We start from the raw sequence: 16282 nt of genomic DNA, 5'->3' as shown, positions 1-16282 counted from the left end.
GATAAAAAGAACTGGAGATAAGCGATTGGGCAGTTTCCACAAAGCATCGTTCACTTTCGATAGCCATTTTCACTCACAGGTTGAAACAACAAATTAATTTGTATATTAGTGCTGAAAAGATGTATTTCCGCTTATGCTTCGGAAAAAAAATTCTATACATAGGCGTGTTTTTAGGTTCCGTGTGTTATGCTTGATGTTATATTGATATCTCGCGGTACATTTTGATCACAATGTGTTTATTTTCTTTCCAGCTCACACTTACTTCTTCACTTCCTGGATAACATGGCGGGTGAGTTGGGGCTCAAAGCTCTATCTTTTTTCCTTTTTCTTGGCTCAATGCCGTAAGAGCTGGATGGAGTGATGCTTTAGTGAGAGCATTCAAAGGCTTTCCTCGTTCACCTTCCGAGCCTATAAATCAGGGTTATGTGGCGACTGCTAAGCAGTAGCGCATTCGGTGTTATTCTGCAAAAGCTATTGCAGCAGTTTATTGATGTCGCATTGTTAGCAGCCATCACACGGAGCTCACTCATTGGCGAGTGCGTGGTTCGCTCAATTACAATCATTTAGCTCACGTTCAGTTTTTCTGCAGAAGCTTGGGGAAAAGCTGATACTAAAATTGCAGCAAGAACGTTAAAGAACGTATCTGGAAATATTTTCGACGTTCGCTTACAACATAATTTTTCCCTGTGAACCCAAGGAAAATATCCTATACATCCAAACCTATTGGGCCTTGCAAATGCGCCTGGTTGTGTTTCTGAACAACGCAAAAAAATAACATGTTCTTTCTTAATTTCTTGTGCATTTACATATTTATGCTTAGCAAGCCAGATTATTTTGGAACAATATCATACAAAGTGTGGCGTACGCTTAATAAATTATGTGCTCAAGTACGCTGCGTACTTTCCCTCTGCTGGCTTATAGGCAGGTTGCGAACGTAGTTCCCGCGCCTACTAGGGCGCCCCTCGCGGCGGCGAGCGCAGAACCGGCAGGATACGACCGGCCCGCTTGCGTTCGGAAAGCCTGTATGCGCACTGTTTCGCGCGTAGCTGTTGCCTTTTCTGAGCAATGCCGAAGTGCAACCCAAGCTGTTGAGTAGTGGGCTGCAACAGCATGTACACCAACTCACGAGGAACAAAGTTTTACAGGTTTCCAAGCCGACCGTATGAAGCAGAACGGCGTCAACACTGGATAGCGCTCGTCCGACGGCATAAGCTGTTTTATGTTCCGGCGGTATGCCAAGTGCGTTATAACTCTGAATTCTTTGCTTTTACAGCAATGATGGCAGCAACGGGAGATCTACAGTCAATAGCGTAGCTAGGTCGTCTGGCACTCGGGGCCCATAGGTCTTCTAGCTGTCCCCCCTCCCCCGTGTTTATTGGAGGAAGGCGAGGATATCAACAATTTCTGTGTGTCTCCAGACGTATATGACCCCCCCCCCCACTGGCCCCTTGCACATGGAGCCCAGCCCCCCCCCCCCCTGCTACGCCACTGCCTGCAGTGCGTACCAGGATATGCATCAAACAAAGTAGTTTGTTCCTACACTGTACCGCAGTAAAGCCGTGGAACTCTTTCCCAATCCTCGCCCATTCGAACAGCGCTAGGGCTTGCTGAGAGATTTGAGGAGGGGTTGCAGCCGGCTGAGCTGGCATACACTCTTCTGCGCCCATGGCAGCATATCAACGAAGGTGCAGATGAGATCACCAAAATGTTTGACAACGTGGTTTATTGGAACCTCCTTTGCACGCACTGAAAAATCGCAACATAAAAGTATCGCACTTCCAGTAATTTGGGCGAAAATATTTTCCCAGCGTAGTCTAACACAACTGGTAAGTTCATCCCCTTTTTTTTGTGTTTGGGGAGAACAACGTTAGAATACCTCTGGTAGGTCTTACGAGTCGCTCATACGCCCCACGTTCTTGGATGAGATGTTTTGGATTCGTATTTGCCGTCATGTATGTACAGGGAAACTACCGCGGCGTCCTTGCACTTCCCTGCGATGCCAGCACGGCAATCGCAGCTCCCCGCTAGGATTTGTCTGCTGTCGCCGATCTTCAAGAATCAATTTCGCCTACAATTTCATGCGTCCACACCGTAGATAACGAAGTAAATTACGCTGAGCTTCACACATCTCGCTGGTGCATTATTTTTCGTTTGCGGAATAAACCTAGCAGTCACTTCCGATCAGTGCGAGTTCAACACTTCCCTCACGTCGTAGACGTGCCCCACTTCAAGTAGACGACTTCCTTTCCCTAAATTCTTTTCACGAGAAAAGCTATGAAGATCTTGTAATTCCCTGAAACCCGGTTAAAATTAATATCGGCACGCTGTTTCGCGCCATCGCTATCGTTTGACAGGACGTCAAACACGCAGTGCGGGCTGCTGACGCCGTGAGTAATCCTACCACATTCGCGCAACTGTTCGTCAGATGGCGCTAGGGGTCGGAAAGACGGGGCGCCGCCTAGCACTTGCAACCTCCCCATAAGAAGACATCGAAATGCCATGTGCACCATCCTACTACACCGTGCATATTCATGCATTCTCAAGCACGTTTACTAGTGCTTTCTTGGTCCTTACTGGACGCGGTGCTTAGGCCATATATTAGGCTTAGGCTTAGACCGAAGGCCATATATCCGCAAAAGGATAAATTCCATAGGTGTACAAGTTTTCTTACTGTTCAAGGCTACACAAATTGACATGAATCGTGGGCTTTACATTCCTGGCTTACACCACAGTAACAAGGTTCGATTGCACAAGAGAGTACTTACGCTAGGATTGCTCGCCAGGCCGTGTTCCAGGAACCCATCATGATAAATGTAGGCACCTAGCGGTTGTCTAAGGGAGCCTACAAAGTTTTGTGAAATTATTCCCTGGACACAGAAGAGGCAGACACCTTAGGCTGTACCGTAGGTCACAAGGTGAACGTGGGAGGCCACGAACGAACTTATAGAGCACACTATTCTAAAATAAATATAGCCAGAAAGCGATATGTAGATTGAATGAATGCTGTAGCGCTAACCTATGAAGCGTGGACGTCATGCAAAAGGTCATCATGCTGAGACATTGATATCCAATCAAAAGGCACGCCTTTATCTCCCTTTTTAAAAATTTGCGGTGGACCTTAAAAAGTTTCACTCAATATGAATGGCGCAACGCTCTTCGATACACTTGTAAACACAAGCAAACTGTCGGTGATAAACACCAGATAGTTCATCCACGCAGAGCTTTGAAGTACTGAAGTCTCTGTCATACGATCAACTCACGCTGCTGCCCCACAACATTTCAATTTAACATTGCAGTGCTACTTTGGCAAACGCGCACCCAATTATTCTTACACGCGTTTACACCCCACAAAATGCGCACTGGCGCATTCGTTTTCCTGCATTACAATCACAGAATCCCTCTTATCCCCACTTCAACACTTGCGATGTTCCCCACCGATAACTCTCTCTCTCTCTCACTCGCCTGGGATGCTGTACTATGTCGCAGGAGGACAACTACCTGATGAGCATCCTCATACCAATCGGGTGCGGGGTGGCTGCCGCTGTGCTCATCCTGTGCTCCTTGGCCTGCATCGGGTGCTGCCGCCGACGGTGTCGATCGCGAAGCCGTCGCAAGATGCACCGCAAGATCGACCCGGTAACGTCAATAAATTCCTGCCCTCGTATTTCTGGTGGTTAAGACTCAACATACGAATGAATGAGCCTCCTTTAAAGCACGGACAAATGTGCGAGCGAAAATGAGTTCAAATAGTCTGTAAGTTTACAGTGAACGAATATTGAAAAATAAAAAAAAATATCCTGCCACTTGCAAAATTGAGCAAGCCTTTTTGAAGCTGTCTGCAATTGTAAATCACTTAGGTGGGTACAACAATAAAATAGCGGCCATATTGGCAAATTAGATCATTAGAAAAATGCTTTTCTTCACCTATGATTGCAAAAAGGGATGCAAAAGCAAAGTGATGATTTTGACGCCATGTTAGAATTACGGCTGCACCTTCTCGAGGCGTCACACATTTTCTGACAGATTGGAGATATTAGTTCTTTTCTAGGTTGTTGAAAATTTTATCAGTAACATTTAAATGTGTGTGAAAATACAGGATTCGCTGTTTCACAGAAATTAAATTTAGCGTCGGGGTTGAAAAGCAGCTATCAGAAAGGTCGATTTTTTTTTCATGCGCTATTATGCAATGTTTCCTGAGTAGGATGAGCAATGTAAGCCGAAGGAATAATATTCTAGAGCAGTACAGTTTAGCATTTGTTTTCGCGCACCCCTGAAACTGAAACATTTCATTCAATAATAATAACAATAAATATTCCCCGTGATCTGTTGCGCAGTCGTAATATCGCTTGCCTGTGTAGTGTCGAGGGTACTTGCGTCGTGTCATAATTCTAGTGAACAAGATTTTGCCACTTGCGAAAAACCATAGTGTGTATTTTTTAATATGTCTCTATATGGTCCCACACATTTCCTTTTAGCGAATGATGGTGTAAGCTCTGCCGTCACCACCAATGAAATGTTTCCCTAGACGAGGTTCAGTAGCAATCTCTTGCAATCCTTTTACGACTGGAACATTCTCTTCACACAAATAAAAAATATATTTTTTTTAATAAATCAATTGCGTTTACATGTGTTATTCCACTTTCAGCGTCCTTTATTAGTAGCAAAATGTAGGTGATTTTAATCTCCCATATTATTATAGCAGGCGTAATACCCAGTTGCCATGACCGCCATGGCGCTGTTCTGACATGCGCTGTGAACAGACGTAAAATGCAAAATAAACATTTACACTCTGGGTCATTTCCTTATTTTCTGTTCCGACACTCATAGAGGAAAATAGCATATTTTGGCAATGGAAGCGATGCCTGTAAACAAAGATTCCACTATCTCAATTGGATAACAAATGCCATTATACCAGCGGGATTACTATCTATGGTTCTCGAACCGAACATGTGCTACTTCTACGCACCACTTTCTCTGTGTTGTAAATTTAAGTACCAGCGCCATTACTAACGTTATCAGAATGTTACTTAAATTTGTACAGAGCAGTCACTACCTCTTTTTCTAACTTTAACTACCATTTTTCTAATGGCGTACTCAGCAGTCTCGCTCACCTGTTTTACTACGACAGCCATTAGGTGCTCAAAACTGGGTTTCTCTTGTCCGCTGAACCGGCCCGTCTATCCATTCGGTTACGCTGAGGATGACCTTTCTCTCGCGCCATCAGCGACACAAAAGGATGGATTTTGTCGTTGTCAATCCACCTCATCGTCCGGAGCATCCCCAGTGCCAAAAAGTGAAGCAAAGTAAAAGTTAACCAAAACCTCCACCATTGCAAATAACGTTAGCATTACATTATAGAAGGGGGGGAGGAGGTTACTTCGCAGGAATTTATTAGATTTTGCATGACGGCGGTGTGCTTCCGTGCAATTTTACATTTCATCCTGGTGGAAACAGTTTCGGTTGCACAAAGGATTCGTAATTGACCATGAGGATGAATGCAGGGCGTGTAATTGTAATACAGGATATGACGAAAATAACGTGGCTGGCGGAAAACAAACAACGCCGGCTGCACCGACGACGTCAATGCAAACAGTGCAGACGCCGCGACGACATCGCATTGTTTACATCGCAGTTCATGGGATTCACATTGCTCAAGTAGCCCATATAGCAGCATGGCAAATTTACAGAGAAAAAGAAATCGCGAAAATCTCGTAGGTGGCGCTGCCGTATTTCGCTCGTGACATCAGCTAAAATTAAAATTTTGGCCTCAAAATCGAATAATCCTAAGGCAGAAACTTTACACGTCATCTGGCCCCAAGAGCACGCTTCCTTGGACACACCGACTGCATTTTCATCTACATACGAAATAACAATTAAAAAAAAGAGAACTGAATTAAAAGCTGTCTAAGGGGATTCAGTTTGAAGGTCCTCTGTAATGACAACCTGCTGTCAAGGTTGGTCAGCTGGGTGCTTATACACTGTTCTACTGAACGATAATACCAAAATGTGAATGCTTTACACAAAAGAAAAGAAAATGTGCACGATTTACCAAGATTATTGGAATGAAATCTAATTAAGTAGATAAATGTATATCCGCCTCCAGAAAAATATTATAGCCTCCGGTTTTGCCAAATGGCATCGGAAAAATGATCCATAAATCTATGCATTTCAATGAAAAAGGTGTATCTTTCTCAGACACACGGAGAATGAAAGTGGTAAGGCATGTCTGTGTGTGTAATTGAAATTACAGAACATGCAGCGTCATACAAAAAGAAAGCTGCTCATAGCACAAAGAACAAGTCACTTATTTTATCTATCACATTATTATATTACTCTTGACTATACTTTTCAAATTCTTACCCGCTGTGGTTGCTTAGTGGCTATGGTGTTAGGCTGCTAAGCACGATATCGCGGGGTCGAATCCCGGCCACGGCAGCCGCATTTCGATGGGGGCAAAATACGACAACATCCGTTTACTTAAATTTAGTTGCAGGTCAAAGAACCTCATGTGGTCCAGATTTCCGGAGTCCACCACTACAGCACGTCGAATCCGATAATTTTTAATTTTTTCAAATTCTTGTTTTAAATTATTCGGTTTTTATCGGACCGCACTTCTGCCTCCTAGAAATTGATTTATTACCGTTGTGTTTATGTGCTCTTGCCGAGTTGCCCATAGTGATTGAACCGAAGCAGATAAAGAAACAGGAAATTGAAAGTGGAATTATATTTTTTACTACGGGAAAATGCAGCTGTCAGTATAAATCAGTTGAGAGCGGAAGGAATTGTTGAAGCATGCTGTCTTGTCTTCTGCATTTTTTTTCTCGCGCGCATTCAGCGTTATACTGTTTTATCTCACGCCCGTATAACTCTTACCAGTTTTGTTTTAGCATTCCCTCATAACTCTTAGCAGTTTTGTTTTAGCATTCCCTCATAACTCTTACCAGTTTTGATTTAGTAATCCCGTGTAAATTGGTGGTTCAGAACGCGCGAGACTACGATAAACCATCAGTCATGCAATACATATCACCTTAAACGCATAAGCACCTGAATGTCGGTTCCCGCTGTAGGGCTGGAGCTGCGCAAGTGCTTGCCACACGACAAATAATATGTGTGAATTCCCATGTTGGTTTGATGACGCGAGGGAAAATATCTCTGATTTCTTTTATACCACATGTCATTAATTAGTTTGGATCACTTTCCTCAACCGACGCGTTTAGAGTGCCATGAATGAAACTTGTTGCAATTCAAATGAAAGTTTTTCTGTATCAATACTCTAACACAGGAACTTCAACAACGAATAATTTAATGCACTCATCAATGCTACCCTTGTTGACTGAGTATTTTACGCATACCGAGTGTGCTTAGGCAGGCAACCTATGTCTCAACCATCAGTATCAAAACGAATGCCACATAAGCTGCCGAAGCAAGCAACCTTGCCTGAGCAACAGTAAAAGAGCAGGTTCCATATGCGCGTGCGCGTTGGCAGCCATAGCTTTTTAGGTGTGTATCAGGCAAAGATGGGGCCACTTTCAAAGTACATTGCAGCCCGGGCATAAATTCACGCGAAGTATAGCGTTTCAATAAAGCGCGTAATGATTGCAAGCGCAAAATAACAGTTATGGCTGACACCATTCTCCATCGATATCTAAGTCAATGCGAAGCATTTCACCCCTGCACGTGACGCAAAGCTGGGACGAGCTCGAGCCCTCAAGGCGAAACGGCACTCGAGGTCCGCCACGTGCGGGGGCCGCGACACCCTTATGACGTACGATCCGAACCAGAGGCGGTTACGGACGCTGCACCAAATTCGTCTTCGACAGTGATTTTGAACGTACGCGTCTGCTTCCCTCGCGTGCTTTCGGTCTGACATGCAGCATGCAGCGCGCGGCGACGGTGTTATCGCCCTTGGAATTTATACCGAACATCACGGCTACGGCGACGCGGATGACCAAATGCGCCTGGGGTGTCCATATAATTGATATCGCAACAAAACACTTGTGCTGAAACGATGGACGATTATTCGTATTGCAACCGCGTATCCGAAAGCTTCAGCAAAATTATCCGCTTTATAGAAGGAATCGTGCTCCTGCGGGCGTATGTATTTTGCAGCAAATATATTTGTGTGCATTTTTTTTGTGTGTGTAAATATGTAGAGAACGGAGCCGTTAACCACAACATCCGTAGCATTACCATGAGCCGGTAGCACGGGCGTCTCTAAGAGCTGCAGTGGTTGGCTAAGGCAATGAACATGCCACGCGACTCGCTTGCACGACCGCACGCGCCATATGCGTCAGTGTCCTTGATACGGCGGTGAAAGCCCGACAGCCGAGCGCGAAAACAGGCGGAACAGCCAAAAAAGCTATTCGATTTAAAAATGTCCGCTGGAGAAAGCAATTTGTTCCTCGAATAGCAACGTCTGCAATGAACAATGCAAGGGTGCCACATTCTATCCCGGCTAGGATACCAAATACCAAGAAAACCACAACAGGAAAACCGCACACTTCTTCCGCTTAGCATTCACAACAAAATTCACGTGGCCCCAATTCCCCGGAATATGCACCCTGACCGTCATAAAGGTCGACGAAAGGCAAGAGCACAAGCCCTGGCTCACCTATTTGGCGATGACAAATCAAACACTCCAGTCCTACACACCGACGTGGCCCGCTACCCACAAAAACGTGCCCTATGTCTAGTCGTACTAGATAGTGCAGACATTCTGAGAGCTTCGGCCACGCTCAACACTGTGGACTTCGGCACGGCGGAAGAGGCTGCTATTGCCCTAGCCATCGTACATGCTTCAACCATGCCGGCGCCGGATGGACCTATCACAGTGGTCACTGATTCTCAGACCGCCTGCAGGACTTTGGCACAAGGGAGGGTGACACCCTACACACACCGCATCCTTACATCATTACACCCCACAGCGTTACACAGGGTGCGTATCGTCTGGACACCTGACGCGCCTCTCTCCATGGTAATGAACGCGCTAATGCGGTAGCCCGAGAGCTCGCTAACCGGGCGCCATTGGAAGAGCTGTCCAACCCAAACGATGCACGGACAGAACCACTGAACTACACTGAAACTCTACAATATTACAGATATACCAGGAGACACTTCCCTCCACCACATAATTTCTTAATCGAGAAGATGCCGTCGCGTGGCGACAGCTTCAAACTAATTCATTTCCCTGCCTCTTTTATCTTCACCTCTCCACCCCACACAATATCCCTCATACTGTCCCTATTGTGGAGAAAAGCCCACAGTATATCATTGCACCTGGGAGTGCCCATACCCTCCAGGCTTCTTCCCTATTCCTTCGCCTTCCCCTTCCTCCTGGGAGACTGCGTGACCAGCTCAGACCCGCAAGAGCAGCGACGGCTGATCCGGCGGGCACGCGGAGTGGCGCGAGCCAATGGGGCCCTGAACTAAGGGCTCCACCCTGCGAGGAAGTCGCCCAATCTGATGACAAATAAATGTTTTCTCTCTCTCTCTCGACTGCAGTTGGGCGAAAATATAGAAAATGCACTCGAAGGTGCCTAGTGTTTTCAGTTTCTTTCGAAAGTACTGCAAGTGCTCACAGCTGCAAGGCCCTGCTCGACATTTAGCCCTACTGTCAGTGCACATTGTGCGTAGTTTACTTCAGGGTACGCACCTGCGGCCAAGCCAGTGCTTCGTCCGTGGTATTTGAGCCGTCCACAAGTACATATAGTGAATATAGGACTACAGAAGAAGACAGATCTACCGGCTCCTGCTCTAAAACAGCTGAGCTTACTTCTTTTGCCTGAAAAGTACAGCAACCACGTGCACATCTATACCGATGGATCGACTACGTCATCCAGTTCTGGTGGCGTAGTGGTCATACCAACTCGAGGAATAACACTGTGGTTCAAGACGTCGCATGTCACAACCACAACGGTCGCGGAACTAACGGCTCTGCGTCGTGCACTGGAATTCATTGATTCTGAAAGACCTAGAAAGTGGGCTATATTCTGTGATTCAAAACCGGCATTACAGTGCACGCAGTCAGTTCTCCGACGCGGATGTCATGACCAATTGACATACGAAATTGTGAAACTTCATCTTCACGTCCAACAAAAAGGTCACGAGGTTGTTTTTCAGTGGTTACCTGGCCATTGTGGATTCAGTGGCAATGATTCCGCCGATAACGCTGCTCGCACAGCACATCAAGAAGAGCACAGCGTTCCAATTCCGCTTTCGAGGGCACACGCCTCAAGGCAGCTTCGACACCTGACACGCAGTCTCTCACGACTTACAAGACTGAATCGATTAAAAACCTCACTGCAACTCCGGCCTCCACTGGAACTTCCTCCACGTGAAGCTACGCTTCTCTGTCGCATTTGGCTAGGAGTTGCCATCACAAAGGCATACTTTACATTAATTGGAGTGACAGACAGTGCAGCATGCGAGGTTTGCGGCACCGAAGAAAATATCGACCACCTGGTGTGCCACTGTCCACGATATGCCCCCGAAAGACAAGAACTTGCCAAAGCTCTCCAAAAACTGGAAAATCGGCCGCTTTCTGTGCAGGTGCTGCTGGAACATGCGCTGGAGATACTGCTCGTAGGCCGATGTAGCGGTGAAGGAGCTTTTGTGCTTCTTGAAGACGAAGGGCTTGTGCGACCATCTGTGACTATTATTGCAATTTCTATAAGACCACACGCGTCAGCGAACTCACCGCTTATTTCCTTCTTTCCTTCTCTCCACTCTCTCGCTGTCATCTTTGCTTTCCCTTTCCCATTCCCCCGTTGTAGGGTAGCCAAGGGGACGTTATTCTGGTTAATCTTCCTGCCTTCTGCTTTCCTCTTTCCTCCTTCCTTCCTTCGAATGTGGTAGTTCGGAATGATCGTCGAGGGTTGCCCTTTAGGATGTTTAGGAGGAGGAGGGCAGCGTAACGCAGTTTTCGCAAAAGAAGTTAACGCGTAATGAACATGCAATGCATACTATTTATGTTCAAGTAATGCAGCAAATATATAGAATTATGGAACTCCAAATCAAACGCTTGAACAAGCATGAGTGCTTTCTTGGCGTGAAATGTAAGTCATGTTTCGTTTTCGTGTCGCGCAAGTATACGAATTGCTGCTCAACGCCCGTCACACCTGTGGCTTATGAGCCATTTGAAGACAGTTTTAACACGGCGTCTGCGAGAATAAAACCCCATTGTGGTGATATTGATCTAGCGGTGCTTAGAAGTGAAGGCAGAATTTACGAGCGCTTAGGTCGCCTCTTTTTCCGGTAGGAAAGAAGGATGTCAGGCTGTACATGGTCTGGAGAAATACATCTGAGTACATCTTAATGCTTTGTTCTTGTCTTCTCACTGCGATTTGTTTTTTTATTATTATTTTGCCGCATTCGAAAACTTTCCTTCACTCTCCACTTTAGGGGTATACAATCTTACTCCGTGGTACTGAAAGAACTCGACCATACTGGTAACATGCATTAATTACAATGTTGTCTTTCGCGGATGCCCTTACTAAAATAAATATTTCTATCAGAATTGTTGCCCTACGAATCTGACACCTGTTGCGAAGGCACATGATTTTGAATCTATGTGTCTTGCATATGTATGAACCATTATCTTTTGCTTTTCTTACGTAGAAAACCTTCCGGAAGATGAAGGCTGCAGACCGAATCAAGCTGCTGGCTGCAAGTTCGGACGAGGAATTCTGACCCAATACCTGAGGCTTCACCTGTTGGGGAAATGTCTGATTCCGGCCAAGCAACAGTGTGCAATGGATTCTTCAAGGCGCCGCTTGACCACTTCATGCTGGATTGTTAGCGGTGGCCATCTACGTGCATCAAACATTGTGTCATACGTGGCGGAGTTTATAATGGTGCAGTAATGCTAACGCATGGGCTTACTGGTGTTACTGTTCTGGTGACTCTCCCGCTCCCCCCCCCCCCCCTTGAGTAGTTGCATATATTTTTCACATCTTGCCCAAAGTGAACAGTCTCAACAGTATTCTAAATTCAGCATAGTGACCTATTGAAGTTGTGAACGGCTGGCCAGAAATTTTCAGTAGGTTTTCGCCAACAAAGCACTGATTTTCTTGTGCTTGCGAAAGCCTGTAGCTGTCTTGCTTCTGAGTTTACATATAAGAACTGATCGCTGAGGTAGTTTCGTAGAAGCTCTCGTTTTCAATACCATCGCAAAAATTAACTAATCCTCAGTTAGCTTTCGAAAATCTGAGTTAAGATTTAGGTTTCAAAATCCTCCTAATTCCTGAATTTGTAAACAGGTGATGGTTACGGTTGTATTGCGGAAGGGTGACTGACAGGTTATTCGCCCGGTTTGTTACTACATTCAAAACAGTTATCCTATAATAAATAGATAAAATTTTTACTCGAGTGACTTTTTAATTTGGCCCATGATATTGACACAGATTTCGCAAAGCAAATTTGCGCCATGCTGTAATTTTGCTGATTGTAATTCATTCTGAAAATAATGCGTGCCTCATGCAGTAATGTCGCCGATATTTGAAACCTCATATATTTCAAACATTGTGTTTGAAAAATAATAAGGCGCGTCTAGCATGTGCCAGATGTGCCCTCGCGCCCTCAAAATTGCCGGTTTTCAAGCTCAAAATAATCACGAAAAAAAAACGCGACGACTCATCGCGTAAATATGGGGCTGATTGGAGTGAGAACAGCAAATATCAAGTATCTCTTGATCCCACCGTGTGTCTGCTCCCTCCCCCTTCACCTTAGTAGGGCGGAGGAACTTGTGCTTAGGAGGCTTCGGGCCGGGGTAGCCCTTACACCGGCTGTTGCCTCAAGGTGGAACTGGTCGCATTTACCACTAGGTGCTATGTGTCCATACTGCTCCGTTCCTGTGGTGGAATCGGATGCATACCACCTAATATGGACATGTACGGGTTTACAATCGGAACGCTCGCGTGTCCTACTGCAAGCCGGCCTCCGCTACAGTGTGACAACCAGCTATGACCACTGGATACATGACAACAGATTCCACAAAACACTACTTCAATTCATACACAACACAGGCCTCACAGCACACATATAATACACATATACGCTCCAAGAATTATGCCTTAAGGGCAAGCCTTTATCGCAATAACAAAAAAAAGCATCTCTTGGACGCAGTGTCTCTGACGTACGAGCTTTCACGCCTAATTCGCCACTTCAGGTGCACATTAGAAGCAACTGATTACTACCAGTACACCGAGGCTACGCCCCCCCTATTGAGCATCTTCGTATGGTGCGGCGGTGTATTGTGCTGCCATCCGCCATGTACTGGCGAATTAAGAACGTTGCCGCAAAGATTTGCGCACACAGCAGCTTGTCTTCTGACGTTCATTTCTGTGTGACCAGATGCCACAGAGGAGGCTTCAAACACCGTGAAAAAAACGAGCAAGAACACCCTATAAACGTACTAGCGTATGTAAAATTTTGGCAATCAACTATCTTGCAGGTGTATATGACGCATAAGAGGCTTCAGACAACAGGCCTGAAGAACCAGCGCTAACATTGAATATAACGTGCTATCTGAAGTACAGTCTCTACTTGAAAGTACTTTCGGTACGCAAGTTCAACTTTCTCCGCCACCGTAAAAAGTAGAAAGCTCGCCACATGGTTCTCTACATGGACAAAATGGGGCCCTCCTTGCACCCATACAAGTCACAGTGTTACGTATATAACCGACCTGTGAGCACCTATCTCAAGCGCTGTAGCTAGAGTAGCGAACCTATGAAATTTACTTAGTCACGAACAAGTTCCCCTAATTCTTACAGCAAATTCTTTCTTCTTCCTATTAAGACAGTGCAATTTACATTGATTTTGCCGCACGTTTGGTTTGTGTTGGCCAACATAAGCACCCTTGCTGAGGAATCCCACCATTTCTGTATCGCAGAGTATCTCCAAGTACGAAGGGGGAGGAGCAATCTAAAAGAACTGTACTCGGCAAGCGTCTCCGTGCAAGCAGAGGCGGTTTAAATCATCGCCTATCGATTTATTTCACCACTCGCCACCCTGAGGCTAATAAGACAGCAATTTGTGGGGGCATTGCTGTTAAGGGGTAGCAAAGCAGTTTCAGAGCGCTTGTAAATAGCTAGCGTACCTTTCTTCGACACCTTCAGATGTAACGTATTCACAGCCGTCTGAGGTCGATCCCCAGGAAGAATTTATGTACAGGTTTGTGGTTATTCGGTGCGTAATTATGTATTTTTCTGAAGTTTTGAGGTTATTGTTTCGTTTTTGCATAAAGTGCATGATGCACTGCGTGCTTTTTTCTAATTACCAGTGCTCTGCTATTATTACAGTGGCCTGACTAACATAGTTTCATGTTTTGCGCACACTTTCACATCAAGATGGAATGTCAGATGGAAGCAGAAATCAATATTTGTTGTACATGTTGTTGATTGCATGCTGCATAGTGGTGACTTATAGCTTAACAAGCAATGGTGTACTTCCTCATTTCGGTGGTGTCACTGTGCATATTGAGAACTTTTTTGTCACTGTTGCTCTTCCATTACGACCTTCCTTTTACATTTTTTATCATTTAATGTCTGCAGTTATTTCTTCGAACTTCACTAAGTCATCATCTTGCGCGCAGATTGTTTTTTTTAATGTTTTCTTGATGCTTGTAGTTGTGTTGCTGCCTGTAGTGAGTGAAACTATTTTCGTCATTCTTTTTGCTTGAATGAACAATATACTTTAGCGCACGCCATAGCTGCATGGTATATTTTCATTCCGAGTGAAAGAATAGTGACACTTCCCTACAGTGATGTAAGATATTTCGAAATTTGACTAGACACCTTTCCTACTTTTAGAGGTGGCAAATGCGGATGAGAATTTCTAGTCATAATCTTTTCCTGCACTCAGCATACTGAGCAACTCCTTCACCTGACACTTTCGTCCCGCGTTTCACCACTGTCTTCCTTCTAGTTTCAGTGCTTGTAGAGAACATTGAGTGAGTGCACGGGTATACATTTTGTATGTAAATAGTGTGGACTAACGGGCCGATCTGAAGGTGCTGGCTGATGACAACTCTCTCGTGTACATGCGCTCATTGAAAAAGAAAAAAGAATAAAGTGTGTGGAAAATAAAGAGGGCATTTGCTTCACCACATATATCGCCAAGAACTGAATCGTGGCGCATATTAGAAAAACGTTTTAGCTTGTTAGTACAATTCTGCATTGTGATGGAATGGTGGTTTTGATGCGTGTGCAAGCTCACAGCAGTTCGTGTTTTGACGAAGTCAGTGAAATGACCATGCCCAAGCCCAAGTTTTGCGTCTTGTGCCTTGAACAGGCACAGGTCAAGAGCTGGTAGTTGCAGTTGATGGCTCACCTGGCTTTCCTCCTCTTCAAGGTGGCTCCATCGTCTTCGGCGACTTTTGTTTAGTGAATCTTTTATTACGTTCTTTTGCCGCGATATTGCCAAAAATAAACAATAAAGAAGCCTAGAGAGTTTTGTGCAACGCCGCATCTTATATTGCACAGTCACAGCGTGTGTCGCAGGCTCATAGTCAGTAGAAAGAGAACTAGCGTACTACAAACTTACAGCGCAGGCGTTCGTTGTAACCACTGTCCTCCAGTTTATTTTCTTGTGACGGTATGCGGTTTTGCGCTTTCTCAGATGCGATGCACAGTACCCGCCTCCCTGTGCAGCGACTCGTGGTCTGCACAGAGCTGTGCAGAGAGCTGTGCAGAAGCAGAGCTGTGCTTCTAAATGTTATTACGCTAGAAATGTTGGTGTGAGAAAATTCTAGCTCAATGCTGTGCATGCTCATATCATAGCTGAAGGAGGCCGGCGAATGGCAAAAAGCACTACCGAATGAAAACACTTCTCAATTTAGCTCCAGAGGCACGGTTACTTTAGCGGCCCATGGAGGGGTTGCAGCTCAGGCCAGAGATTCTAGCCATCCCGAGCGCAAACCTGTGCAGATGAAAAGAGCACATCCATGACGACATGAACATGCCAACAATAATGATACGGCGTCCACGTCGCTGCCAATGCAGCCCTACCCCTGGTGCAGCGTCTGCAAGCCAGGTGGTCATCCATACATGCTCAATCAGGAAGTAGCCTGGCAGATATAACTTGAAGCCACAAAGGTACAGCACGGCTTCTGCAAACCGGCGTTGTCCACGGAAGATACAAATAGAAATAAGGGAACTGTTAACGTAAGAGAGATCAATTTTTCATTCCTTGCACCACGACGCACGTACTTCACGTGCCCAAGTGAGGGGAGAGCCTCGCCTCCGGCCTCTTTCCGCCGAACTCTACCACCTGGAAGTGTAGTCGC

The 16282-nt window shown here is 45.4% G+C and overlaps 1 protein-coding gene across 2 annotated transcripts in view; it reads left to right on the top strand.

The window, feature by feature from the left end:
• The window catches only part of LOC135916754 (uncharacterized), a 50889-nt gene extending 38528 nt beyond the window's left edge, over window positions 1-12361 (top strand). For both annotated transcript variants that reach the window (XM_065450203.2, XM_065450204.2), the window contains exons 4-6: window positions 252-289; window positions 3487-3636; window positions 11617-12361. In XM_065450203.2, the coding sequence (XP_065306275.1) occupies window positions 252-289; window positions 3487-3636; window positions 11617-11688 (260 nt within the window). In that variant the 3' untranslated portion in view covers window positions 11689-12361. The remainder of the gene's footprint in view (window positions 1-251; window positions 290-3486; window positions 3637-11616) is intronic.
• The last annotated feature ends 3921 nt before the right edge of the window (window positions 12362-16282 follow it).

Source organism: Dermacentor albipictus, chromosome 7, assembly GCF_038994185.2.
Source record: "Dermacentor albipictus isolate Rhodes 1998 colony chromosome 7, USDA_Dalb.pri_finalv2, whole genome shotgun sequence".
In the NCBI taxonomy this organism is placed as follows: Eukaryota; Metazoa; Arthropoda; class Arachnida; order Ixodida; family Ixodidae; genus Dermacentor; species Dermacentor albipictus.
This window is presented reverse-complemented; position numbering and strand designations above follow the sequence as displayed.